This window comes from Brassica napus, chromosome C1, assembly GCF_020379485.1.
Source record: "Brassica napus cultivar Da-Ae chromosome C1, Da-Ae, whole genome shotgun sequence".
NCBI lineage: Eukaryota > Viridiplantae > Streptophyta > Magnoliopsida > Brassicales > Brassicaceae > Brassica > Brassica napus.
In genome coordinates, this window is record NC_063444.1 from 21,806,270 (window position 1) to 21,833,737 (window position 27,468).

Below are 27,468 nucleotides of genomic sequence, written 5' to 3' on the forward strand. Positions count from 1 at the left end.
TCTTCTCTCTTGCTCTGTTCTCCGTAATCTCCACACATAGACGTAGTTGTTCGATTTTCTTCAGGCTTAGAAAACCTTGCAATTGTCGAGTATTGGATACGTAAACTGGTGGAGTGTCGTGCGCCATCGTTTTCAATGCTTTATTCGAGAACATGTAGTTAAGTTGAATATGATCCTTCAAATCATTCAATCCGTAATCATCAAGAACAGACTTTGCGAAATCTTCATGTGTTGTTTTCTCATCTAAATGAAGAACTTTACACCCTCTACTGTCTACGTTGAATACATATTTGTTTTTCTTAATCCAGTAACCGGAAACGATAATTACTGGATCCATAATTAACTGAGAAAGATGAAGACGATAGATAACTAAGATGAAGAAGAACATGAACAGTCTCATAAAGCAAGTTATAAATTTCGTTCGTTAGTGATGACATGGCAAGGAGTTTGTTGACATGGCGGATTCCGAGTCAGTATCTTGGATTTTTTTACAAAACTCAGCCAAAAAGTTAACATTACCTTAGCCTTTAAGTAACAATAACTCGGCTATCACATATTTAATTAACCCAGCCATGTCGTATTTAATAACACTCCAACTAAATATCTCAGTCATTATGAAATTAAAACTCAGCCGTAATTGAAGAGAACCCTTTTTACAAAAATCAGCCGTCATTAAAAGACAACAACCCAACCATAATGTAAAATATAAACTAGCCGTAATAATGTCACAGCAAAGAACATAAAAAGAGAAAATATTATGATAGAATACATCTTCACCACTCCCTTGTGTCCATAATCACGCTCATCTGTTCAAACTCACGGAAGAAGAGCCCCAACTCTTTGATCCAGAAAAAGCGGTTACACATTTTGTCACCCTTACTATTTTCAATGTACCACAAGACCCAATCTCACTCCATAACATGAACACATTGGCAACTATAGAACGAAGGAACAACGGTTGAAATGAACTCGTCCCTCTTTTCCAGAAACTCGTCACTGTGCGACAAACCCTATGCCCATTTTTGAGATCGAACTAGTTTCCCGATCCTGACAACTAATTCCCTCGTTAAACGAGCAAAATACTCCTCATCACCCCAAAATATTTTTCTAGTCATTGCGTATATATACACAACACGCTCATATCCTTCATCCGCTGCAAGCTTCATGAAAGCAAGTCCTTCTTCCTGAAGGTTAAATGTGAAGAAAAACTGTACACCCTTCATATAAAGTGTGCTTGGATTTCTCTCTGTGTAGCAAGTTTTAAACAACTCAGGAGGCATATTGAGTCTCCTGGGAACGGATAACACATCGTAAAAATGGTACGGATAACACATCGTAAAAATGGTTTACCCTTCTCCGCTATGCTAACGCCTTCATCGTCTTGCACGATGCTCTTAGGCCATAGAGATCTGTGAAGGAGTTACCGGCCACACGTTCAACCACTAACGCCTGAATCTCTTCAGGCAGTTCAAGTATCGGGAAATAATCCATTAATGTAACGTTCATATAACTAAGCAATGATATTTGACATAACTCAGCCATGTTGGTTAATATAACATCGACGCCTTCGTAGCGATCGAGACGGTAATACTTTATTATTTAACTCATAATATAACTCAACCATTATTATTAACATAACTCAGCCGTTAATATTTGGGTTTTATCATGGCCCATCGAGATTTAGGATTGATACTTTGGGACGGCTGAGTGTGGAAAATACGGCTCAGAACTAATATCAAGGCTTTTATAACATCGAGATGATACTTTAGTATTTAAAAACTGATTTAACATTCACGGTAATCCTTTTTTATAATATTAAACGCCTTATAATAATGGGACGTTTCGTCTTTCTTGATTTGACGGCTCAAAACTAATATCGAGGCCATTTATAACATGGAGACGATAATCACGAGGAGTTTAAAAAGTTAAATAAGATAGAAATTAACGATAACTCAGTCGTAATACGAAAACATTAAAATCTATACCTCAGCCGTTATACTAATCAAGAAAACCCAATATAATCGTAACATGTTTATATAACTTAGTCGTAATGTAAAACATTAAAACCCAAAACCCAGCCGTATTACAAAACATTAAAACCCAATTCTTTTCATCGTCACTCTTGCTCTGTCATTCCGATTCATTTCGTCATCCTTGTTCTCCGTAAACTGGTGGAGTGTCGTTCGTTGAATACATATCTGTTGTTGCGAATTCAATCTGTTGTTCTCAATTCATTCAATCTGTATTCATCGAGTACAGACTTTGCTAATTCTTCATGTTTTGTTTTCTCATTTAAATGCAGAACTCTACACTCTCTACTGTCGGCGTTGAATACATATATGTTTTTCTTAATCCAGTTACCATAAACAATAATTACCGGATCCATAAGATCTCGGAGAAAGATGGAGAATAAGATGAAGAAGATAGATATATAGATGGGAAATCGGCTAATTTATACGTCAACAGGGGCTAACGGTCCCGATCAGCACATAAACATGTTACCTGTGCGAAAACATACATCAATTAGTATAAAATTCAATTTTCCATACATGAACTTACAAAATTGGGTTTTAACATACACTGACTTAATTTCTGTTAGTCAAACGTTACGGAATAAGAGTTTTCATTAACCGGTAACATGAAATTGGCCAATTCCTACATCAACAGGGGTCAACGGTCCCGATCAATACATAAACACTTTACATGTGCGAAAACATACATCAACTAATACAAAATTTAAATTCAATACATGAACTTTTAAAATTTGGTTTAACATACATTGACCTAATTTACACTAGTCCGACATTACCGAACATAAATTGTATGTCACGTGTTGATTAAGTGAAGTTTTTATGGTATTATGTGGTAAATAAACCGTATTACGTGATAATTAATCGAGAAATATAAATCATTTAGGCCAAATGATTTTGTTCTAATTAAACCGTATTACGTGGTAATTGACTGAGAAAAAATAAATCATTTAGACCAAACGATTTTGTTTTCGTGTAACTCATTAGTTAGTTTTTTTCTTTATTTTTTTGTTCTTCGACTTTTTCGGCAAAAAACTTGATACATAAAAAAAAACAAAGAACAAAATCGAATAGAAAAAAACGAGAATGTCTAGCTTATCCAATCATAATTCCTCTTTTGTTCGATAAGTTAGACATTCCCGTTTCCTTATGTTCGATTTTTTCCTCTGTTGTCTTCTCTGTGTTAGATTTTTTGCCGAAAAAGACGAAAACCAAAAAGTTAAAGAGAATCTAACTGATGATTTACACGAGAACGAAATCGTTTGGCCTAAATGATTTATTTTTCTTAGTCAATTACTATGTAATACGGTTTAATTAGCACATAATTTAATAAAAATCTCACTTAATCAACATGTGACAGATAATTTATCTTCGGTAATGTTTGACTAGTGAAAATTATGTCAATGTATGTTAAAACCAGATTTCAAAAGTTCATATATTGAATTTAAATTTTGTATTAGTTGACGTATTTTTCCGCACATGTAAATTGTTTATGTATTGATCGAGAACATTGACCCATGTTGATGTAGGAATTGACCAATTTCATGTTACCGGTTAACGAAAACTCTTATTCCGTAACGTTTGACTAACGGAAATCATGTCAATGTATGTTAAAACTCAATTTTGTAAGTTCATGTATGGAAAATTGAATTTTATACTAGTTGAGGTATGTTTTCGCACAGGTAACGTGTTTATGTACTGATCGGGACCGTTAGCCTCTGTTGACGCATGAATCGGCCGGTTTCCCGATATATAGATAGATAAAGAAGATGAAGAAAAAAGATGAACAGACAGACAAACGTAGTTGTAAAGTAGTTCGTTAGCAATGACATGGCAAATCCGAGTTGATGACATGGCAGATGACATGGAAAATCGGTTAATCAGCCGACAAACAAATATATAACTCAGCCTCCGTAAATCAGCTCTCATTTACAATGTAAGTCAGCCGAGCCATGGAAATATTTCAGTAATTAATCTTTTGATCCTTAATCAGCCGTAATTAGGATGAAAAACGATAAATCAGCCGTATCGTCACATAGATCAGCCGTCAAACGAATGATATTCTAGTAATTAATCTTTCGCTAATAAGTCAGTCGTAACCGAGCTTAGTTTACTGTTAATCCATCCTATTACGGCCGACTAATCATAAACTCAGCCGTAACAACATCACATTAGTCAGCCGTAAATTATATAACTCAGCCAGTCGATATTCATTAACTCAGCCGGGGAAACATAACTCAGTCGTCTCTTAGTTACAACTCAGCCAAATTTTCCAGATTAAAACCGCCGATGTATAAGTCAGCCGTAACCTTTGTCTGTAAGTCAGCCTTTATCTCATAAATCAGCCACATTTTTGTAATTCAGCCGTACCGTCCGGCTGACTTATGTTCTTAAGTCAGTCTTTTCCTCTTAACTCAGCCGCGTTTGTTTATTCAGCCGACATGTAGATATAAATCAGCCGTAACGACGTATGTAGCGAATTACAGCTAGCTTAATGAAAACACGGAACATAATTCCTACGTGGCGCCGGTTTTTTGCTTATGTGGCAGCGAAAAATAATGGCATTCTTGTAAATATGTTTTTTCTCATAACGTAAAAAAAGGGTACGCTTGGTATTTAAAAAATGTCAGTAATAAAAAAGAGATATGTGTGGTTCTTGTCAATTGTCCTAAAGTATATTTAAGTAAACTTCCCTTCCGTAAATGTGTTATTCCAGCGGTTTGTGTGAGTGTCATAAACACAAAAATGTGTACTATATGGTAATCTGACGCTAGAAACGCTTTTTCACATAAGCAAGGTGAAACCAGTCGAAACATCCCATTAACATTTTATTTACAAAACTACAGTGGTTATCATTATTAGTGATTATGACTTCATGAGTCTATGAAAAATCCAGCGTCTCTCTATCTATTATACCAATACATAGTCTTTTGTGTTATTTAGAACACCTTAGAGCATCATTAACGCGGTCTTCTCAAACCGTCTCTTAGTTTTATTTGCATTAAAAAAAAAGAGAAATTAGATTAAATGCTAAAGACGTTTCTTATTTAGGGGTTACAAGACACGGTCTTCTGAGACACGTGTTGCCCTTTGGGCGTTCATCTCTTTGAGAAGAGAGAGAGAGAGAGTTGAAGGATCGATGGCGGAAGGCGTGCGATGATCCCCAGCGACTGAAGAAGATTGCGGCTGATAGTCGCTGTTAATCCGTCGTGTTCTGGAGGTCGCTTCTTAAGACTAACCTTCAGCCACCACCTGCTCCTTCTCTTCGTCTGTCTATTCTCGTTACTGGCGCGGACGAATCAATGTCGGAACCGTCGTGAATTCAGCTCGCAGACGCCACGACGTCGGGGGATTATTAGTTTCTGGCTGTCTCTCTTCGCCGGATTCTTCATCTCCACCGTCTTCTATCTCTGGTCCGAAGACGAAACTGTATGTGAGTGGTAAGCTCCCTTCCTTTTCTCTCTCTGTCTCTGTCTTTTTTCTTCTAATTTTCTTAGATGTCTATGTTTTCAATTCATCTTTTGGCTGGTGTCTAAGTTCTGATGAACTGGTGAATTGGATTTGCATTGTGTTAATGTTCTGTTTATGGTTCTACTATGTTGCTTTGATTCCTTGTTTGTCTACATGAGACTTGATGACAAAGGGTTTGATGTTATGTTTTTTTTTGGACACAAAGGCTTTATTTCCGTACAACTGAAGATAACTTAAGAAAAGCTTTTGAACAATTTGGCAAGCTTACACTTGGTATGCTCTCCCTTGTTTCACTTTCTGTCAGTATCTATTTTACTACCAAGTCTAGGATGATGAGTAAGAAAATCTAAAATGTTAACTCAAGAACGTTGTTGTCAACCACAAAATGATATAAACTGATACCTTTTCTCAAAGTGAACTGCAAAAGAGCGTATGATCTTGTGTTGGAAGGTTTTGAATGATCTTGTAATGTGACATTCTTGTCAGTCTTTGGTTTCATTACAGGACCTGATCTCCTTCTGCTGTGACCATTTGGTGTCTGACTGAATCTCTTCTTTGTTGTGATTCATCTGTGTTCTTGTAGGGATCTTTTAAGGGAGGAAGACCAGTGGTTATATGAATGATATTCAAGAGTTTGAGCCTGTGGTAAGGCCGCCAACTATGGAATCAAACTATCCTTTCCTGGAGATTGAAGAGGTTGTGGCTGGTGGTGATGGAATCAAACTATACTCATAGCAACTGTGTATGTGCCTACAGCTAAAGGACCTTTCCTTGAGGATCTTTCTCGCTCTGTGGTGCCTCCAAAGAAGCCAAGCATAGCTGAGGAGCCTGCAACATCTCTGTCTCCGTTTTCTACGGCTCGTGCATCTCACAACACCGATAACTCTTCTTCTCTTACCATTCTTCTCATGTTCAGAAAATAATCAAAAACTTTTTATATATTTTTATCACAAATTCATACATTTTGATCACAAATTCATACATTTTAATCACAAATTATACAATACTCAAAAACAATGTTTAATTTTTTTTTAAGAACTCCTAAATAAAAGACTCCCATTGGAGCACAAAAATGTTCATGTCTCTTAACTAGGTCTCTTAAGTAAAATTTAGTATTTAAAAATTATTAAGAAACCCAAAGTGAGTTTTTGGGTTAATGATGCTCTTATCAGTTAAGGCGACTTAACCGTAGATGTCATCTGTTCCAACTTCGAAGGCATGTGGCTACTAAGCACCACTTTTTTAGCTTGAATTTTTATTTAAAACTTCCCATGGGCATCAATAAAGTTACAAGCAAACTAGAATTTAAGCAAAAGACGGTACAACCAAAATTGGTAGATTAGAGTCATCAGACACGCAACCAAGTTTTGGGCGCAACTCCGGATCCTTCCCTCATCACCATTGCTCCGGTTAATCCGGCAAGGGAGTTAAATCCCACTCTCTTCCTAGCTGAAGTAACTGTAGACTTTGAAGCGCAGAAGACGACAGAAACACGTACCTGATAACTTCGGAGACGAAACACCAAGCGCATACTCATAACACACAAGACAGCCAGTAAAAAGATCACCTCAGCCGCTACAAAGAGAAACCAAAGGAACTCACCGCAAAACACACAAACACACTAAACAGATGCAAGAAACGGGCTTGACAAGACCATTGTACTCTCACTTGATATGTTCTTCAACCTGCACAAAGTGTAGACCAGCAACACTACCTAACGAATGATCAAGTGACCGAACCAGCACTGGGATATGTGCTGGACCAAAAGATGACACCAAACAGATAAGACCCAACCGAGCGAGGCTGCTCCGACATTTGCTGCCTTTGAGAACCGAAGGACAGAACCTGTGACATGTAAGATCTAAACTCCAGGGTCAAAGCGGAGAAAGGAACATCAACGAACACAAGAACGCTCCCGGAAGTTGACCGCCGCCGAAATTCAAGGACATGAAGAAGAGCACTGGTAGGGAAGACGTGAACTGAGAGAAGCGGTGGAGGAAAAATGGTGAGGCCATAGACGACCACTACCGTACTATTATCGCTCGGACAACTCCAAAGCGACATGAACAGAACCACTGGACCATCTCCGCCTGCATCAAGCAGCTCTTGACGCTTCTCCGTGATAGCAAGATCCACCTGAGCTCAAAAGACCGAGAGAAAGGAGGAGTCAGAAGCTCCACGACACCGTTAAACACCCACGAACGAAACAGAGCAACATACCACCGCAAAACCCCGATCTGAGAACTGTACCTTATCACCCCCACCACCTGCAGCGAAGTCGACGAGGAAACGACTCTGAAAAAGATTCCTCAAAAGCCATAACATCTGACTCTGAACACCTGCTACCTCCACCCTCCCTCGCCGAGAATCCAAAGAACAAACACCACCTCCATCGTAGATCTTCTCGCAAGCGGATTTCCATGGCTGCGCAGCAAATCAGAGCTCAGATCCAGTAGCATATCGAGAGGAGAGATGACAGGCGAAGAAGCAAAGCGATAAGCTAGACGGCAGGGAACCTTCGGTGCCGGGGAAAACTCAATTCTGTTTTGGCCGCGAGAGAGTAAATTTGATGAGAGAGAGAGTTTCGTGTTTGATCTTTTTTTTTTTGGAAATATCTCATATGAGATTTTACCTAGATACCTGTGAGTTTTTTACCTAGAAAAAATCACAGAGAATCTCAAAATGATATGCCACTAATATTCACTAAAATCTATTTTTTCTCTCAAAAACTTTATACTATAGGAGTGTGAGATCCCTCAATAATTTCACAGCTAGGTTTTCCGAAAAAGAAGATAAACCTCAGAAAGGTAGTATTTGACCGTTGGTTCTAGTGACCTCATCTAAATTTTGTAACACGTTTGGGCCAAAAGCAAGAGAAAGTAGATAGAAACGGCCCATTCAGTCTGATTCGTTTTTATGCTTCTAGATTCTGACTGGTTAAACCATTGACAGGTATCAGGTATGCGCACCTGCATGTGGGTAGGACACGAAGGAAAACCAAAACGTGCATGTTAAAGACTTGAAGGATGAAAAAATGCGATTATTTTCGGCATGTTTTTAGTCAGCGAATTAGCGGCTAAGTTTGAAATGGTTTCATGTCGTCCTTCTAAAAGTAAAATAGTGCAAGGAATAGTTTTGGCTTTTCTTTTTTTTTTTTTTTTTTTTTTTTGTCATCAAAATACAGACTCATACTGACTCTGTGAACCAAACTGGGTGATCTGCATCCATGTGAACGACGAAAGACGATTGATTTCGAGCACTGCGTGCTAGACGATTGATTTCGAGCACTGAGTTTTGGCTTTTCAATTTTCCATTGCCAATCCGCTCCGTATAACTAGAGCAATTTCATTGTTAATGTTTAGAACCAAATATAGTTTCTCCAAAAAAAAGTATTAATATTTTAATATAATGTAGTTGAATAATTCAAATTTTAATTATAAAGAATGTATCTCCAGGTAAGACAAATGCATCAGGTAAAAAATGCCTCATGGAGCTTTTGCGAGTTTTCTTTTTCCAGAAAATTTCATTTAAAAATCATTTTTATTATTTCTTGCTTTTCTGTTATTTTCCTTTTAAAACCATGATATACTTTTTATGAGATATTTCCAACGAAAATGTTATAAGACTTAATTTACGTTCTTTTTTTCTTTGAATATTTTTTGTATATAACCGTTCTTTTGTTTAAAAAGTACTGAAAAACACTAATTAAAAAGAAAAATAACGTCCATATTACACAAACTAGCTAATGAAATACATGAATTCACTTAGAAAAATAAGAGAAAATAAAGAAGTGAAAGACTATTAACTTAGTACGTGGTGAAGAAAAGCAAAAGATATAGAAAGAACCAATACACTACAAGAAAACAGCGGCATACTGAGGGAAAAAATCGTCGGTATGTCGTCGGAATACCGACGAAAAAAGTCCTCGGAAATAACTCCTCGGAAATTCATTTTTCCTCGGAAATCCCTCGGAAATTTCTGACGGAATTTCGAGGAACAAAATTTCCGAGGAAACTCCGAAGACCACTAGATCGTCGGAAAGTTCCTCGGAATATACCGAGGGAGGACTTCCTCGGAACGTGGACCTCGGAAATTTCCGAGGAACGTGGTCCTCGGAAATTTCCGAGGAACATTCCCTCGGATTTTTTTTTTAAAATTCCGACGACTTATTCCGAGGAAAAGGTCGTCGGAAATTTCCGAGGGTGCTTTTCCTCGGAATTTCGAAAAAATTAATTTTTTCAAATTTTTTTTTTTTAAATTAAAATTTTTGAAATTTAAATTCGAAAATATAAAATTAAAATTAAAATTTTTGAAATTTAAATTCGAAAATATAAAATTAAAATTAAAACTGAAAACATATTAGATAATTCAAAGTTATACAAATAAAAATAAAACATTCCGAGTTTTTGGTAAAAAAAAAAAAACTACGGGTCTTGAATGTTCGGGAACACCTCGTTCGGGTACATCCTCTTCATCATCTCCATCATCTGCTCGTTCAGCCTCTTCTGTGTCTCATAGCCCGCCTGTTGAGCTGCCATCTGGGTCTCCAACGCAAATATCTGATCATCCTTGTCCTTCAGCTGAGCCGTAAGAACTTCTGGATCAACATATGGCGGTGGTGCAGAAGAAGGAGCAGCCGACCGGGAGCGACGACCCAAACCGACCAAACGTCCCTTCTTCTTTGGAACCGACTGAAATATAAATAGCCAAATTTAAATAATATAAACTGATGATAAAATAAAAATCAAGAAATAAATAAATTGAACTTTAAAAAAAAGAACTTACCGATTCAACGATTTCGTTGATTCGAAACCGGGACAAGTTGGTCGAAGCCGTCGAAGAGTCATCCTCGGTTTGAAGCTGAGACACTTCGTCTACCACCTGAGTTTGGACCAGGTCGACCACGTCCCTCACAAGACCGTCATCAATCTGGCCGGTCTTCTTGTTGGTATACGCCCTCCTCATTAGGGCGAGATCATCAACCGGCTCGCCATCATTTTCTTCCGCGTTGAAAAGAACATAAATTAAAGAAACATTAGAAATTAGAAGAAATGCACAATAAATTAAAATTCTGAAACTCAAATAATTGAAGAAAAAGCGGTTGAACTTACCATGCGATCTCCCAGAGTGGCAATAGATTGAGCACCCAAGTTATGCTTGTAGATGCCCTTCCCTTTACGGTCGCTCCTGCGGTTGGTGGAGTTGGTGGAAGAAGTTTCTTTCGTCTCTTCCTTATCCCAATGCGCACACAACTCCTTCCAGACCGTGTCGTTCATCGACTTTGGGACCTTTTAATAAAAAAAAAGGGAATAGTTTAATAAACAAAAAAATAGTTTAATAAATTAAAAAATTGTTTAATAAATTAAATCGAACCTTATTGATTTCCCACTTCTTCTTCCACTCGTGGATCTGCTTCCCATAGTTGTCCATAACTTTATGGACGAAGTGGTGATAGATAAAGAGCGTCTCATCGGAATTCCAGTTGAACTCTTGCTGAAAAAAAAACACAATTAGTAGAAAATTTATATTAAAGATTAAAAATATAAGTAAAAAATTAGAATACTTACCGCAAACTGACGAAACCACAGATGCTGCTTGTCGGTAGGGAAGTGAGTGAAAGTCGGATGTCCCCTGTCGAGGGCCGAGTACATCATACGGTTGATCCATGCGCTGATCCTGTTCCCGGATCGGTTGAACCTAATAAAAAGAACAAACGGTTAATAATGAATCCAAATTTAAAGAAAAAAAATGTTTAATTACCATGTTTGACCCCGTCCATGTGGATACGGAGTGAGATACGGAAGATGGTCACGACCGGGCTGTTGAACCAACTCCGCAACACTCATCACTCCCGGAGGACCCGGAGGAGCAAGAGCGGATGCAGCAGCAGGAGCGAGAGGAGCAGGAGCGGGTGCAGCAGAGGGAGATGTATGGTAGGAGCTGTGGGGCGAAGGGGAATCCTGAAAATGGCTGGAATCCCGAGATTGGCTCCCCGTACCACCACGACCACGACGCTGTCGAGGCCGGGTCTGATCATCATGAGACCTGTAAATTAAAAAATATATATTTAATAAATATAGAAATATATAAATTAATTTTTTTTTAAATCCCAAATATTAGTTTTTAATCACAAAAAAATATTTATAGATATTTAAAATGTTTAATAAATATATAAAAATAGTTCTAATAAACGAAAAATAGTTTTAATAAATAAAAAATAGTTTAATAATTACAAAAAATAGTTTTAATAATATATATATATATTTTTTAAATCCCAAATAATAGTTTTTAATCACAAAAAAGTTTTATAGATATTAAAAATGTTTTGTAAGATCCAAAAAATCAAATTTATATACAAAAAACATTTTGTAAAATCCAAAAAATCGAATTTATGTACAAAAATCGTTTTGTAAAATACAAAAATCGATTTTATATACAAAAATCGATTTTATAAATACAAAAAAATAAAAAAATTCTAAAAAAATTCTAAATCAATTCAACAAAACAAATTATCCAACCAAATCACAATTCTAAACCTACTATACAACCAAATCACAATCCTAACCAATCACCCTAACAAAAATCTATCAAAACTACACAAAAACCTAACAAATAGAACCTAAGAGAGTGGGATAGGGTCCTTACATGATTTGTGTAAGAGAAGGGGGAGATCGCCGGAGATATCGTCGGATTTCAGGGGGAAATCGCCGGAGAGGAGAGAGGAGTCGCGCAGAGGAAGAAGAGAGAAATGGGGAAGAAGAAGCGGCTCGTGGTTATAAAACCTAGGGTCCGACGGATAATTCCGTCAGAATTCTAATTTAAATTTTCGCGAAATATTTGCCCGGTTAAATGAAAATATTCCGAGGAAATTCCGACGGATAGTAAAATATCCGTCGGAATTCCGTCGGAATATTCCGAGGAAATACCGAGGAACTAGTGTTTGGGGTTTCAAAACATCAATTTTTTTTGCCGTATTTCATTTCTTATACAATTGTAATGAATACCATTGAGGATTCTTTGTATAGATGAGCATAAACCATGAAATAACAAAATTTCAAAACGAATTGTAAGTATTCCCTTTACCGTTCATTAAAGTGTATAAGTGTTTCTCTTATGTTGTGGGGATTTCGTTCATACAATCGGAAAAGTGTTTATTATAGGGTAAGAAACAAAATTTTGACTACATAATAAGTCTAAGACACTTAATAAGGGTTATATAAGTGTGATTCAAACCGAAAAACGTTGTTTTCGATTTAATAACCTTGTTTCCTCGGAATTCCGTCGGAATATTCCCAGGAAATACCGAGGAACTAGTGTTTGGGGTTTCAAAACATCAATTTTTTTTGCCGTATTTCATTTCTTATACAATTGTAATGCATACCATTGAGGATTCTTTGTATAGATGAGCATAAACCATGAAATAACAAAATTTCAAAACGAATTGTAAGTATTCCCTTTACCGTTCATTAAAGTGTATAAGTGTTTCTCTTATGTTGTGGGGATTTCGTTCATACAATCGGAAAAGTGTTTATTATAGGGTAAGAAACAAATTTTTGACTACATAATAAGTCTAAGACACTTAATAAGGGTTATATAAGTGTTATTCAAACCGAAAAACGTTGTTTTCGATTTAAAAACCTTGTTTCCTCGGAATTTCCTCGGAATATTCCGAGGGAATTCTGAGGAAAAACAAATTCCTCGGTATTTCTTTAAAAAAAAAAAAATGTGATCGATCGATCGAGTATATCAAGTTTTCCTCGGAATTTCCTCGGTATTTCTTTTAAAAAAAAAAAATCAATGGTAGTCTGTTTCCGAGTCGTCATCACTAGATGAATCTGAATCTGGATCTTGGTGAAACTATCCAATCACTGGTTCATCCTCTACTTGAACGACGGCTTCCTCTCCGAAGTCGGTTAAATCGACTACAAGGCCAACTCCAGCTAAATCTTCTGCTGTACTTAAGTTGCCGGATGTGCTTGGTTGTAGTGGGTCTTCCAGTTCAGAACTTCCCTGAACTCGGCCTCTCGGGTTGAGTCTTGTAACAGTAACCCATGGATCATCTTTGTTCCTTACCCGGGGGTACTTGATATAACAAACCTGTAACATTTAGAAAATTATTAGTAAAATTATAAATTAATACACATGATGATGAATCATTCTGAATAATTAACATTTAATTACCTGATCGGCCTGAGAAGCAAGAATGAAAGGATCATAATATTGCAGCTTTCGCCTCGAATTTACTGATGTAACACCAAATGCATCTGTTCTCACACCTCGATCTGGAGTGTTGTCGTGCCAATCACAATAGAAAACAATACAGCGCAATCCAACCATGCCCAAATACTTGATTTCCAAAATCTCATGTATGTGTCCGTAGTATACATCATCCCCTGATGCAGAACAAACGCCAGCATCATAAGTCGTACTCGAACGTCTCCTCTTCTGAGTTGTGAATGCATATCCTCGAGTACAAAATCTCGGATATGACTTCACAACAAAGTTTGGTCCAACGACCATCTCACGTATCCAATCGTCAAATGTTTCACCTCTGGCCAAACCAGCAGACACCTATTAATAGCACATATATATATATATATGTTATATCAATAAATGTGAATTAGTATAAATATGTGATAAAATATATTTTAATTTGTTTAAAGCACTCACATAAGTAAACATCCATCCAGAAAATTCTCTCTGCTTCATTTCTTCTAGTTCGTCCTCTGTGGCGTATCTATACTCGAACCGCTTTTCTGCCATGAAAATCCTGTATATGATGACAATAATGTAATTAATTAAGATTTAAATTTCAACTTGTTAAAATAAAAATTTGTAAGCTAATTTATTTACCTCTCATATTGAAGAACATCTTCGCAGTTGGTGAGCAAATATGTTTGCAAATGACTGCGCTCCTGCTCAGTAAGTCGACGGTCCTTTGGTTTTCCGCTAAGTCGTCCAACGTCTGTGAAAATGTCTGGAACCGTAACATGATATGTTGCCCATTCGCCTCTATCATCATGCCGAGCAGGTCTTCTGTTTTTGGTCTGAACTTCTGCTGGAAAGTAGTACTCGGCAAAGTTTGAAGTTTCTTCATTGATCATCTGTGCGATTATAGAACCTTCCACCCTACTTAAATTTTTCACCATCTTCTTCAAATGGAACATATACCGCTCATACAGATACATCCATCTATACTGCACAGGACCACCAAGTTCCAATTCTCTTGCCAGGTGAATAACAAGATGCTCCATAACATCAAAAAATGAGGGAGGAAATATCTTCTCAAGGTTGCACTGAATCACGGCTATGTTAGTCTTCAAATTTTCAATACTTTCAAGAGTCACTGATCTCGTGCATAAATCGCGGAAGAAACCACTTATCCCTGCAATTGCTTCATGAACATTTCGTGGTAATAGTTCCTTGAAGGCAAACAGAAGGAGGCGCTGCATCATTACATGGCAATCGTGGCTTTTCAAGCCAGTAAACTTTCCTTACTTTCTGTCGATACAGTTAGGCAAATTAGATGCGTAGCCGTCTGGAAATTCCACATCGTTTGAAATCCAATCAAAGAACGCATCTTTTCCCTCTGCATCAAGTCGGTATATGGGAAAAGGAGCCCTACCATTCTCATCAACATGAAGTTCTGAACGAGCACATATATCGACTAAATCCAGTCTTGACTTCAAATTATCCTTTGTTTTACCTTGAACATTAAGGATCGTGTTCATGAGATTGTCAAAAAAGTTCTTCTCAATATGCATGGCATCTAAATTATGCCTTAGCAGATGATCGTCCCAGTATGGGAGATCCCAGAAAATACTTTTTTTGTGCCAGTTATGTAGTTCTCCAACAGCATCTACCGGAAAACGCTCATGTCCACCGACGTCTGGCGTCCTTTCTGCACCAAAATCTCTTAGTTGTATCTTCAAATCTTTCCCACAAATTTCTGGAGGTGGACTGTCAAACACCCTCTTGTTCTTCGTAAACAAATTCCTACTCCTATGATGTGGATGATCAGGTGGTAGGAATCTCCTGTGACAGTCAAACCAACACGTTTTCCTTCCGTGTTTTAGTTGGAAAGCATCAGTGTTATCTTGACAATATGAACATGATAGTCTTCCATGCGTTGTCCATCCAGACAACATACCATATGCTGGAAAATCACTTATTGTCCACATTAGTACTACCCGCATTTGAAAGTTTTCTTTACACGAAACATCGTATGTTTCAGCACCTTGAGCCCATAGTTGTTGCAACTCATATATTAGTGGCTGAAGAAACACATCAAGTGATCTCTTAGGATGCTCTGGTCCGGGAACGAGAATCGAGAGAAACAAAAACTCTCGTTGCAAGCACAAGTTTGGGGGTAGGTTGTATGGTGTAAGAATGACGGGCCATAGAGAATACTGTCTTCCACTCTTCCCAAACGGACTGAAACCACCAGTACATAATCCAAGGTAGACATTTCTTCTCTCATACGCAAAGTCGGGATACTTTGATTGGAAATGCTTCCACGCTTTTGCATCTGAAGGATGTCTGATCTCACCATCTGTTGAATGCTCTGTATGCCATCTCATTGGTTGCGCTGTGCGTTCAGACAAATACAACCTCTGCAACCTTTCCATCAAAGGTAAATACCACATCCTTTTATATGGCACTAGAACTCTTCCACTCGTATCTTTATAACGAGGCTTTCCACAAAATTTGCATGTAACCCGCTGTTCATCCGCCCTCCAATAAATCATGCAGTTGTCGCTGCATACATCTATTACCTGATACGATAAACCAAGACCAGCTACGAGTTTTTGAACCTCGTAGTATGAACCAGGAGCTATATTATCCTCGGGTAGAATACCTTTTACAAAATCAGTAATCGCATCCACACAGTCTTCAGCCAAATTATAATCTGTTTTAATGCCCATCAATCTTGTAGCAGATGATAAAGCTGAATGACCATCTCTGCAACCTTCGTACAATGGTTGCTTTCCAGTATCCAACATATCATAAAATCTCCTAGCTTGTGCATTGGGTAAATCTTCCCCTGTAAAATGATCATTTACCATCTGCTCAGTACCTATACCATAATCTACATCCGTTCTAATTGGTTCTTCTAATCTAACCGCTGGCTGAGGTTCGCTAGTACTACCATGTTCATAATCAGTTTCCCCATGATGATACCAAATTTTGTAACTTCGTGTAAACCCACTCAAATATAGATGTGTCCAAACATCCCACTCTTTAATAACCTTTCTATTTTTACAATTAGAGCAAGGACATCTTAACATACCTGTTTTTGCTTCCGGTTGTCGGTGAACTAACCCCATGAATTCGGTTATACCTCGTTGGTATTCTTCCGTAAGCAATCTCGTGTTCGGATCCAAATGAGGTCGATCGATCCAAGAACGAAAATAATTTGAAGAAGACATGTTTTTTATGAATCAAATTCGTGTGTAAAGAGAGTAAGAGGGAGGATGAAGATATGGAGTGAATGAAGAGGAAGAGGGGTGCTTGTATTTATAGTTGAAATCCTGCCGACAGACCGAGAAAATTCCGACGGAAACGGCTAGTTCGTCGGAATTTCCTCGGAATTTTTAAAATCCCCCAACGGCTCTCTAACGGCTATAATATATCATCGGAATTCATCGGTTTTTTCCGAGGAATACGTTTTTCCTCGGTATTCCATAAGAATATTCCGACGGATTTGTATTTCCTCGGAATTCCGTCGGTATATTCCGAGGAAATTCCGAGGAAACACAAATTTTGTGTTTTCTCGGAATTTCCTCGGCAATTCCTCGGGATATTCCGAAGATTTCATTTTCCGTCAGAATGTCCGTCAGAATACCGCTGTTTTGTAGTGATACCATTTTAATCTGAAATTCTAGTTTTAACTATTGTAGTTCTCATATATATATATATTGATATAAAGTTTAAAAGTCAAATTTTATGTTGCACTTTTCTGTTACTTATTCATCAAAAGAGATCGGAATTATACAAATGCAACATTATAGGGGGTTATGATATTATTCGGACTGCATGATTTGTTGGGAGAGCTATGATGCTTCCTCATCCTTGAACCACTTTGCCTGTATGCACGTTCATAGGTACGGGGTCACGTGCCCCCCACTACTTTTCCAAATATTTTGCGTCATATCTTACCAACATGAGCAACGTATCTTAGTGGCTTGTAGTTCCCCCAATATGTATTGGAGCAAGGTTTGATTCTCCCATTACCAAATTCTAGTTTACCCATTTCCTCTTATTTCTTCTTTTTACTTTTTATTCTCGTGTTAATCTCATTTAATATTATAACAAAATTTAAAGACAGTCTATTTCCTACATTTAATTTATTACTAATTTCACCTGTATATTTTTTTCCTTACATCATCTGTTTGTCTTTCTAACTAATTATCTTTTTTTTTGGTAAACTAATTATCTTCTTTTACATTTCATTTAAGCAATTTAACTTGCTCACATATATAAAACATTTATTTTACATCATTAGTTAAAAATCACTTTATACTTTTCGATAAACTATTTAGACAATAAGACACCTAAATTAATTTTTGAAAAAAATAAATATTAAAATCAAAATTTTAAAATCCAAAATAGTTTAAGATTAGTTTTGTTTATAGTATACTGGTACCAAATTTAAATATAGTATAATACTTTAAACTTAATTTTATTAGTTATTTTTATTGTATATTAATATATATAATTTTGATAAAAAAAATAATTAATTTATAAATATATATAGTGCCCCCGATCAAAAATATTTCTGGATCCGCCACTGCCTGTGGCTGTGGATAACTAAGACTAAGGTTAAAGTATTAAACCTTGAACGTTATATAGACCAAGTTGGAGCACTACATGAGCGGGTGTTAACTGTCGAGTGTGGGTGACCCCGCAACTTCGCCACCTAAGAGCATCATTAACCCAAAACTTCATTTTGGGTCTCTTAATAACTTTTAAGTATTAAATGTTATTTAAGAGACCTAGTTAAGAGAGACCAATATTTTTGTGTTCCAATAGGAGTCTCTTATTTAGGAGTTCTTAAAAAAAATTAAACATTGTTTAATTAAAGATAAAATTGTTTAGAAAAGTTGTTTACAAGATAGATTTTGTTTTAGATTTAGATGAATATTTTGAACATGAAAAGGAAGAACATGAGAATGAGAAGGAAGAACAAAGGCTGCTTGTGAATACACTTTTATTTATACAAGTTTATGAATACACTTTCGTTACAAACAAGAAACACCACGATTCAACTAACATGCATTTCTGAAAGTGTCTTGTATATGTGAGACTGTCCATGCTCGTAATTATGCATCAATAAGTAGTTATTTACAAAGCCTGAAAGCTAAGAACCCAGCCAACAAAAAAAAAATTGCAATTGAATTTATTATTGGGAGCATATCAAAATCAAAGAGATTCATGTACTCATATACCCACTGTCGTGGTTGGTTCTTCTGAGACAACGCATGAGATGGTTCCGGAGATGAGTCGTCCCGCTGTTGCTGGAACCGCTGAGTTTCTTGTTGACTGAATGCAAACAGCGTAGCAGGCATCAACCTTTCTCACCCGTTCAAAGTAGTTCCACACAACAGATGTCAATCTCTTTGATTTCTGCAAGATGATCTCATTTGATTCATCCATCACACCAACAAAACTCTCTCCTGCACCAAAAAAAATCACTACCCATTAATTAAAACAACAAACTTTAGACTCAAAAACAAAACACTTTATATCGTTTACACGATGACAATGACATGATTATACAAAGATCATCCTAGAGAAAATAAACCCAATCATCATCATCATCAGCATTATACAATCATATCAAAACCAAAAAAATCACCATTCGCAAAACTCACTGATGAACCAAAAATCACTAGTCATTGATAAAAGCAACAAACTTTAAACTGGAAAACGAACACTTTATCATTTCTTCACAATTACAATGGCATGATGAGAGCTGCAAAGATCATGATCATAAAGAAACTAGACCCCATCATCATCATCATCATCAGCATTATACAGTTATATCAAATCCAAACACATCATCATCATAACAAAAAGTTACTGCAAAAAGAGATAAAATTATGCCATAATGAGACAATTAGAGCTATAAATTCGGATCCTTTACACTGGAGCAAGAAACCCTTTTGAGATTTGCTAACAGCACATAGTTTTTTTTTCATATGAAGAGAGTGAGAGACGAAACAGAGGAAAGGTTTGAAATTGGTTTACCTTTTGTTTATAAAAGAAAAAGGGTTTTCAGAATCTGTGAAGAGTTCAGAGGATTCGAAGAGTTTGTTTTTAAGGGTTACGGGTGGGAAGAAGCTGGATCAAAGAAACATCAGATCCGATGGGGCGATTCTGCCTGGGTTATAACGAATCGAGCCATCGACAGAGATGAGTGTAGCAGCGACGACGATTTGGTGAACCCTGAAAACGGAATCAATCCGTCGAGAGAGAGAGAAAGAGACGCTGAATGTCCAACACGTGTCTAATAAGAACTGTGTCTTGTGGAGCTTAATTAAGAGACGTTCCTTCTCTAATTACATAATTTTCTTTTTTTAAAAAAAATCCTAAAAACATTAAAAACCCACCATAAGGAACCGCGTTAATGCTGCTCTAAGAACTTCTTACCGGACACATTTGTAATTTTTTTATTCGGTTTTGGTTTGGGAAGTCTTTGTATAATAATGTATTGCATGCAGTGCCGGCCTTATGCATGTGCCAAAGGTGCAAATGCATAGGATCCAATTTTTTTACACATTTTTACTTTACTATTAAGGGTCCAATTTAATTGAATTGTTCATATCTTCAATTTTGTGATTTTTGTGGGGAAATTCTATTTTACGATTTTCCGGATAAACTCGATTTTGAGGTTTTGGCGGAAAAACTTGATTTTTTTTTTATTTTTGTGGAAAAAATAGATTTTGCGGTTTTTACGAGAAAACTTGAATTTACAATTTTGGCGAAAAAACTCAATTTTGCAGTTTTAGCGAGAAAGCTCAATTTTAAGTTTTTACGGGAAAACTCGACTTTTTGGTTTTTACAGAAAACTTAATTTTCTGTTTTTGCAAGAAAACTTGATTTTTGCGATTTTGAGGAGAAACTCAATTTTACGGTTTTGATGGAAAATTTTGATTTTCCGGTTTTGGTGGAGAAACTCGTTTTCATTTTGGCGGAAAAACTCTATTTTGGGGTTTTGGTGGAAAACTCTATATTGTGGTTTTATCGAAACCCTCGATATCTCAGTTTTGGTGGAAAAAATTGATTTTGCGATTTTGTTTAGAAAACTTGAATTTTCGGTTTGGCGGAAAAACTTGATTTTGCAATTTTGGCGGAAAAACTTAATTTTTGTTTTTTATTTGCGGAAAACTTGACTTTTGGTTTTTGCGGGAAAACTTGATTTTGCGATTTTTTTCGGAAAACCTTGATTTTTCGATCTTGGGGGAATAACTCGATTTTGCATTTTTAGCGGGAAAATTCATTTTTTTGTGGAAAACTCGATTTTTGGTTTTTACAGAAAATTTGATTTTTCTGTTTTTGCAATTTTGACGATAAACTCAATTTTACGGTTTTGGCGAAAAAAATTGATTTTTGGTTTTTGCGAGAAAATTTGATTTGGCGAGGAAAACCTTAATTTTGTGCTTTGGCAAAAAAAAATTGATTTTGTTGATCAACAAGTTGGAGGAGAGCAATGAGTGATGATCATATTACTTCTTAGTTTTTTTTTTTTAACTTTCATGCTTAGAACTCGAAGGTAAAAATGAACAAATTAGACTTTTTCCATAAAATTGGGCTAATCCATGCACGAGCCATAATCCTTGATTAAAATAAGGTTAAAATATGGCTGGATTAAAATAAAATTGAGTTTATATTAAACAAAAGAGGGTTAGGCCTTGGCCTTGGATTTAACATCCCTACCTCTAATCTCATCTGCTCCGAAAGTAAGGATCTGCTCATCTACTCTTCAGTAGGGATGTTAATTTCTGGGTTAGGGTCTTGACCTCTTCCGTTTAAAATAAATTCAACCCTATTTTAAACCAACCCTATTTTACTCATATTTTAATCAAAGGTTAGGACTGTTAGGAACGTTATCTCATTTAATTTTCATGCAACTTAATAAATGTTGTTATATCAATTTTAATCAAAGTTTACATGTTTTAACAACTCAATATATGATCATCAAAATCAAGTTTTTGCGTCATAACTAAAAAATAAGTTTTCGCGCCAAAACTGCAAAATCGAGACTTTTCACCAAAATCGAAAATTTGAGTTTTTCCGCCAAAACTAAAAACAAGTTTTCCTGCTAAAAACGAAAATCAAAATTTTCCGCCAAAACCAAAAATCAAAATTTTTTCGGTTTTTTTTTCGCCAAAACCGAAAAAATCAAGTTTTCCTTCCAAAACCGAAAATCGAGTTTCTTGCCAAAACCAAAAATCGAGTTTTCCCGCCAAAACAAAAAAAAAATGAATTTTTCCGTCGAAACCGAAAATTGAGTTTTCCCACCAAAACCAAAAAACAAGTTTTCCCACAAAAATGAAAATCGGGTTTACCTGGCAAAACTGAAAATCGATTTTTTTTTTGTTTTGACGGGAAAACTCAATTTTCGGTTTTGGTGGGGAAACTCAATTTTTGGTTTTGGCGGGAAAACTCGTTTTTCGGGTTTTAAAGTTTTGACGGGAAAACTCTATTTTGCATAATCGAACAAATTTAAAATTTTAATATTTATCTATATATTGTATAGTAATTATCTGACTCAAAATAAATGGGTTAAATTTAAACCATGTACATTGCAGGGCTAACCCTTTTTAACCTGTGACTTTTAGCCCGTACTAACATTCCTACTTTTGGACAACCTCGACCAGCTCCAGAGGCTTCACTCTGTCCCTTTCCTATCGTTGCTCCACAACCAGCGATGTCAGATTACTCACATCATGTTGAAGTCGTTCCAACAATTGATCTGCTCCAGCTTTCTGAGACAACATATATCCGGAATTGAATCCTCTGATACCATTTATTACGTTAAATTTAATGACTCTGGCCAAAAGCAAAGCATTTCAAGAAAATAGGATGATATTCATAGATTTAAAACTGTGTACATGGTTTCAGAGATACTAATGTCTTCATGAGTATCATCCTAATCAATCAATTTGCAATAGAAAGACATTTATCATTGCCGGCGGAAGCACCTTTGCACTATGAGCAACATCGAAATGGCTAGAAACGAGACAGTTCAATTTATATAAAGTAACGACCTTTGTAAACTTTGTGACAAAACTAAAAGTTTAATGAGAAGACTCGAATTTTATTAAGAAGACATGTTTGGTAATGAGCGTTATAACAAAAGATGGACCAAACATGAGGAATGTCTTAATCTTTTCTCCAGCTAGAAAGCGTCTATAGAAGTCCAATGCTTCACGAGGTTTGACTTCTGGAACGAAATGTCCTGCACCCTGCAAAGCAAAACACTCACACATCAAAAACGTATAACAAATACATCAAAGAATATACAGAAGATGTATGTTTCTTACTTTGATTTTTAGAAATGTTAGATTGTTGGCATACCCGCGTGTATACCTGCGATACCAAATTGTAGAAATTAACAGGGAAGTTTGAGAAGCAAAATCGATAAAAAAAAACGAGAGAGTTATAGAAAGAAGAAAAGGATTACCCGGCAACTTGGTCATTTGACATCCATTGCCTCCATCCATCAACCACTTTGTATCCCATTGAGTTAGTCCATGTTTCAGAGCCAGTATATCGTACAATTCTATCATGATATCCACTGCACAAATTCACATTTTTAGTATATACTTTTTACACCTTTTCGTTGGTTTTAATTTTATCGTAAACTTATTTGTACCTAAAAATGAGAGCACGATAGCCGCCGAGAGTGAGATTTCTATGGAATTCGATATGCTTCCAGCGTCAGTCTGGTATTTGCTTGCATTTGCACACAATTCCCATCTTCCAATCTTGCTTTTCTATCAACGTTTTAGACATAAATAAAGGATGACAAATATTGTTTATCAACTTAACCAAGAGAAAACTATAGAATTAAGAGACCTCTTTAGCATGAACCGCTTTCCTCGCGGCTGGATAGTTCAGCCAGGTCGTTGCAACCAGGGGCGGACGCAGGAAGGCCATAGGTGTGGCAATTGCCCCACACAAAATTTTGTTTTCCTTCAATAGTTAACATACAATTTATGTAAATTCCCTTGATTTAAACATTTTATATGATGTGTGCCCCATACTAGTTATGTGGCTGGATCCGCCCCTGGTTGCAACTATATTATCCTGCATCCTTGCCAAATATTCAAACACATGAGAAGCAGTTTATCACAATTCACAACGAATATTACATTTTTAATATTTTTTTCTATTAATCTAGGAGATATTTGTTTCTTTTCATAAAGCATTATATTTATATGATAATCATAATAGCTTTGGTTTATATTTCTAATGATATATTATATCAAAGTTCCTAATACAGATTGACCCAAATGTATTTAAATACTTAGTATTTTTGATAAGTAGTTTTTAAAAAATTAATCTAAAGGTATCATGTGTCGATAGAAGGGCCAGCCTAATCTTCCGAGAGTAGGTACATCTCACAGATAGATAATCTCTCCGGATATTCAATTGATATCCAAAGCATGGTCTCATATCCGCTTAGCCATATATACATGTTTAGTGTCGTGGGTTGATTCGAACCCGGGTAGCCTAGCTTCCAAGAATCCACCTACCACTAGATCATCTTTGTGTGGTTAAGTAGGTTTTTTCATGTAGTAATCTTAATAATAGCTAGCTGAAAATGTAATTTTAAAATTGTGTTCTCAGTTTGTTCTTGAACAATTCTCTTTCTTTGAAGGGATACCTTATTTGGTATAAAAGCACTTATGTTCTAAGGTATGAAAGGAGCAAACTGTCATTTTATTTACGTATTCAGTGATGTATGAGAGAAAGATGCATGATGAGGTAAATGGAGCACTCACAAGACAAGGAATATCGGACGTGGAGATGAATTCAGACCAACTAGGGAGAATGCCTAGTGGCCACTCGCGTCTAAACATTTTCTTTCTCACTGGCAGAGATCCGATGGCAATGTGGGACATAGATGATGCTTGGACGTTGCATGGTTCTAGAATGTTAGATGGGTCTATTAACCCCAGAGCATCTATCACTTTTCCAATCTTGTGACTGCATTCATCACTTATATATGTTCCGTTATCATCATAGTACTTTCCTTTGCATGCCGCTTCAGTCTCCTGCCATTTCTTGTTTACACATTAGCCAAAACAATATATTGAGAAATAAAACAAGAGTGTTAAAAAAGAAATGACCAACAGATAGAAACCTCAAAGAGTTAATCTGAGATGAGCCCCATCCCATGCACGGATGGGACCATACCGTTACCATCGAACACAGGATCAGTAACTCCATTTCCCACCAAATATCCCTATACAACGTATGTATAAGTCAATATTACGTTCAAGATCCAACCAAAACGATAATGAACTTTGAATCTGAAACATATCCTTAGCTATTATATTTCATTAGTCGTACCTTAAGTTGATTATTGGCTGTCTTAATTATCATACGTGTTTTGTTTCTGATATTTTATTTTCATTATATTCTCATTTCCTAAAACGTAATGAGAAGATGAGTAAGAAAATTAGAAACAACATATTTTTTTTAGTTTTTCTAGCAGATAAATATCATGTACAGATTGTTTATATTTCTGATATTTATTAGATAAAAAAATAATGACCTTTGAAAATTTGGGAAGCAAGAGTTGCCACAAAGACACCAGCAAGAGCACTATTATTGTTTGGTACCTCAACAAGAGTACCTAGCAAATAAAATATTAATAATTTGAATATATTTCAATTAAGCATTAAATTTAAAAAAATAAAAGTAAACTAAACCAGTAATATAGAAACATGGAAAATCCCATTTTAAACTTTGAAAATGTCATATTTTTGCACTTTAAACACTGAAATTTTTTTACTAGCACTTTAAACCATGAAAGTGACATTTTTATCATAACAAACCTCTAATGAGATTTACTAATTCTTCAAGTCAAGTAGACGATAAGTACTGTTCATTTTGTGATGACTTGTTGGTTTTTTTTTTTTCAAAAAATAAATAAATAATAAATAAATAAATAATAAAATACATAAAAATTCAAAAAACTTGGAAAAAATAAAAAGTCTAAAAATCTAAAAAATCAAAAAATCTAAAAATTGAAATTTAAAAATTAAAAATAGAATATTTTTTAAAATATGTAAACTTTACATAAAATATTTTTATCATTTTTTCTTTTCTATATTTTTTTAAAAACGTTTTCAAATTTTAAGTTTAAAATTTTAATTTTTAGAGATTTTGATATTTTAGATTTTTGATATTAACTCAGAAACATTTTTTTAGGCTTAAAGGATTAAACTCAAAAACATTATTGAATATCAAAATTAATCCAATTATAAACCAATAAATATATATATAATATAATAACTTGAATGGTGATTCTATAATTTTGAAAATTTGAATTTTTTTTTAATTTTAATGATTTTTTCCATTTTTTTGTATTTTATTATTTTTTTGTTATTTTGTATTTTTTTAAATCAACACGTCATCATAAATGAACAGTACCGGTCACCTACTTGACTTGAAAAACAAGTAAACTTCGTTGGAGGTTTGCTTTAAATGTCACTTTCAAAGTTTGAAGTGTTTATAAAAAATTTCAGTGTTTAAAGTGCGAAAATGTGACACTCTTTAAAATGCGATTTTCCTATAGAAACATATGGAAGAATTGCTTCTTTTAAGAGCATGATTATCCATTGTCCTTAGTTTTAAGTCCTTAGAGTTTTTTATTGTTATTTTTAGATTAGGACATTGTTAAGGACTTTTTGTAAAAATGGTGATTACTGGTGGGACTTTTAGTTATCTCTTAGTAAATTAATTGTTGAGTTCATGACACAAACTTGTATGACAAGTAATAAAAAGATCCTAAGACAAATTTATAGAAAGCATAGCAGAACCCATGTTTGTTGTGGCGAAAGGTACACAGAAAGGATTCATCTTCTTGTAAGAGATCTTCAGCGCTTACAATAGCATCATTGAAGACCTGTATCACTACCAGATTGTTAGAGATGCAACGATTAGCAAATAATTCCCCAATCTTTGGCTTCAGAGTGTACCTTCATGCCACCCATTACAGAGCCAATCAAAACTCCACATTTGACTTTGTTAAACTCAGCCATTACTTCATCAGAAGTTACACCACCATCAGCTAAAGCTTTCTTACCAGCAGTGAGAAGATAGAGCATGAACTTGTCCATCCGTTTGGAAAGCTTTGGAGCAACCCATCCTTCAGTTGAGAATGATTTGATCTCTCCAGCAATTCTCTTATCAAAGATAAAAAGGAAAGATATTTAAGTACATGGAGACACCCAAAGCTTCCAAAAAAGCCTGATATAATAATATTTGCTTATTACCGTAGGGAACTCGGAACAATCAAAATTCTTAATCTGGCTACCCAAGTCCTCCCACTGCTTCTTTAGCGCGTGTGGCCTTCGTAATGGCGATGATACAATCCCATCAAGAACTATTGCTTCACCAACCTGAAATAAAACATTAACACAGCTCTCTACCATTGCCAAATCTCAAAAAAAAAAAAAAATTATTTTCATTGAAGCCACTATGTAAGGGAGATATAAAGATGATGTAATGATACGAGTTTAACCAATCTAATTCCATCCATCTAACACGAAAAATTTGAATACTAAACTATATATATGATTGAATCTGAAGAAAGCTTAAAGCAGAGCAAAACATGGGAAGAGATATACAAACCGATTCGAGATCTGGAGATGAAGAAGATCTCCGTAGACAATAAGAAATCAATCACATTCCAAAAATTAGCAATCTTCATCTCTCATACCTGACA

General features: G+C 35.7%; 1 protein-coding gene, 2 long non-coding RNA genes and 1 pseudogene across 3 annotated transcripts; 1 reads left to right on the plus strand and 3 right to left on the minus strand.

Moving 5' to 3' along the window:
- Nucleotides 1–3,461: 3,461 nt before the first annotated feature.
- On the plus strand, nt 3,462–6,476 carry LOC106402749. Its single transcript, XR_001280820.3, has 2 exons — nt 3,462–5,470; nt 6,085–6,476. It is a non-coding gene; the product is annotated as an uncharacterized LOC106402749 (long non-coding RNA).
- LOC106403038 lies at nt 6,422–8,281 on the minus strand. The gene is made up of 2 exons (XM_013843881.3): nt 7,752–8,281; nt 6,422–7,637 (listed from the first exon to the last, which is right to left on the minus strand). Exons 1-2 carry the CDS (start codon nt 7,824–7,826, stop codon nt 7,227–7,229), a joined length of 486 nt encoding a protein of 161 aa, XP_013699335.1. The 5' UTR covers nt 7,827–8,281; the 3' UTR covers nt 6,422–7,226.
- A 10,413-nt stretch (nt 8,282–18,694) lies between these two features.
- LOC111212445 lies at nt 18,695–21,476 on the minus strand. The gene is made up of 2 exons (XR_002662973.2): nt 19,752–21,476; nt 18,695–19,177 (listed from the first exon to the last, which is right to left on the minus strand). It is a non-coding gene; the product is annotated as an uncharacterized LOC111212445 (long non-coding RNA).
- Nucleotides 21,477–22,632: 1,156 nt separating this feature from the next.
- Nucleotides 22,633–23,761, minus strand: LOC106404324 (annotated as a pseudogene).
- Nucleotides 23,762–27,468: the final 3,707 nt, after the last annotated feature.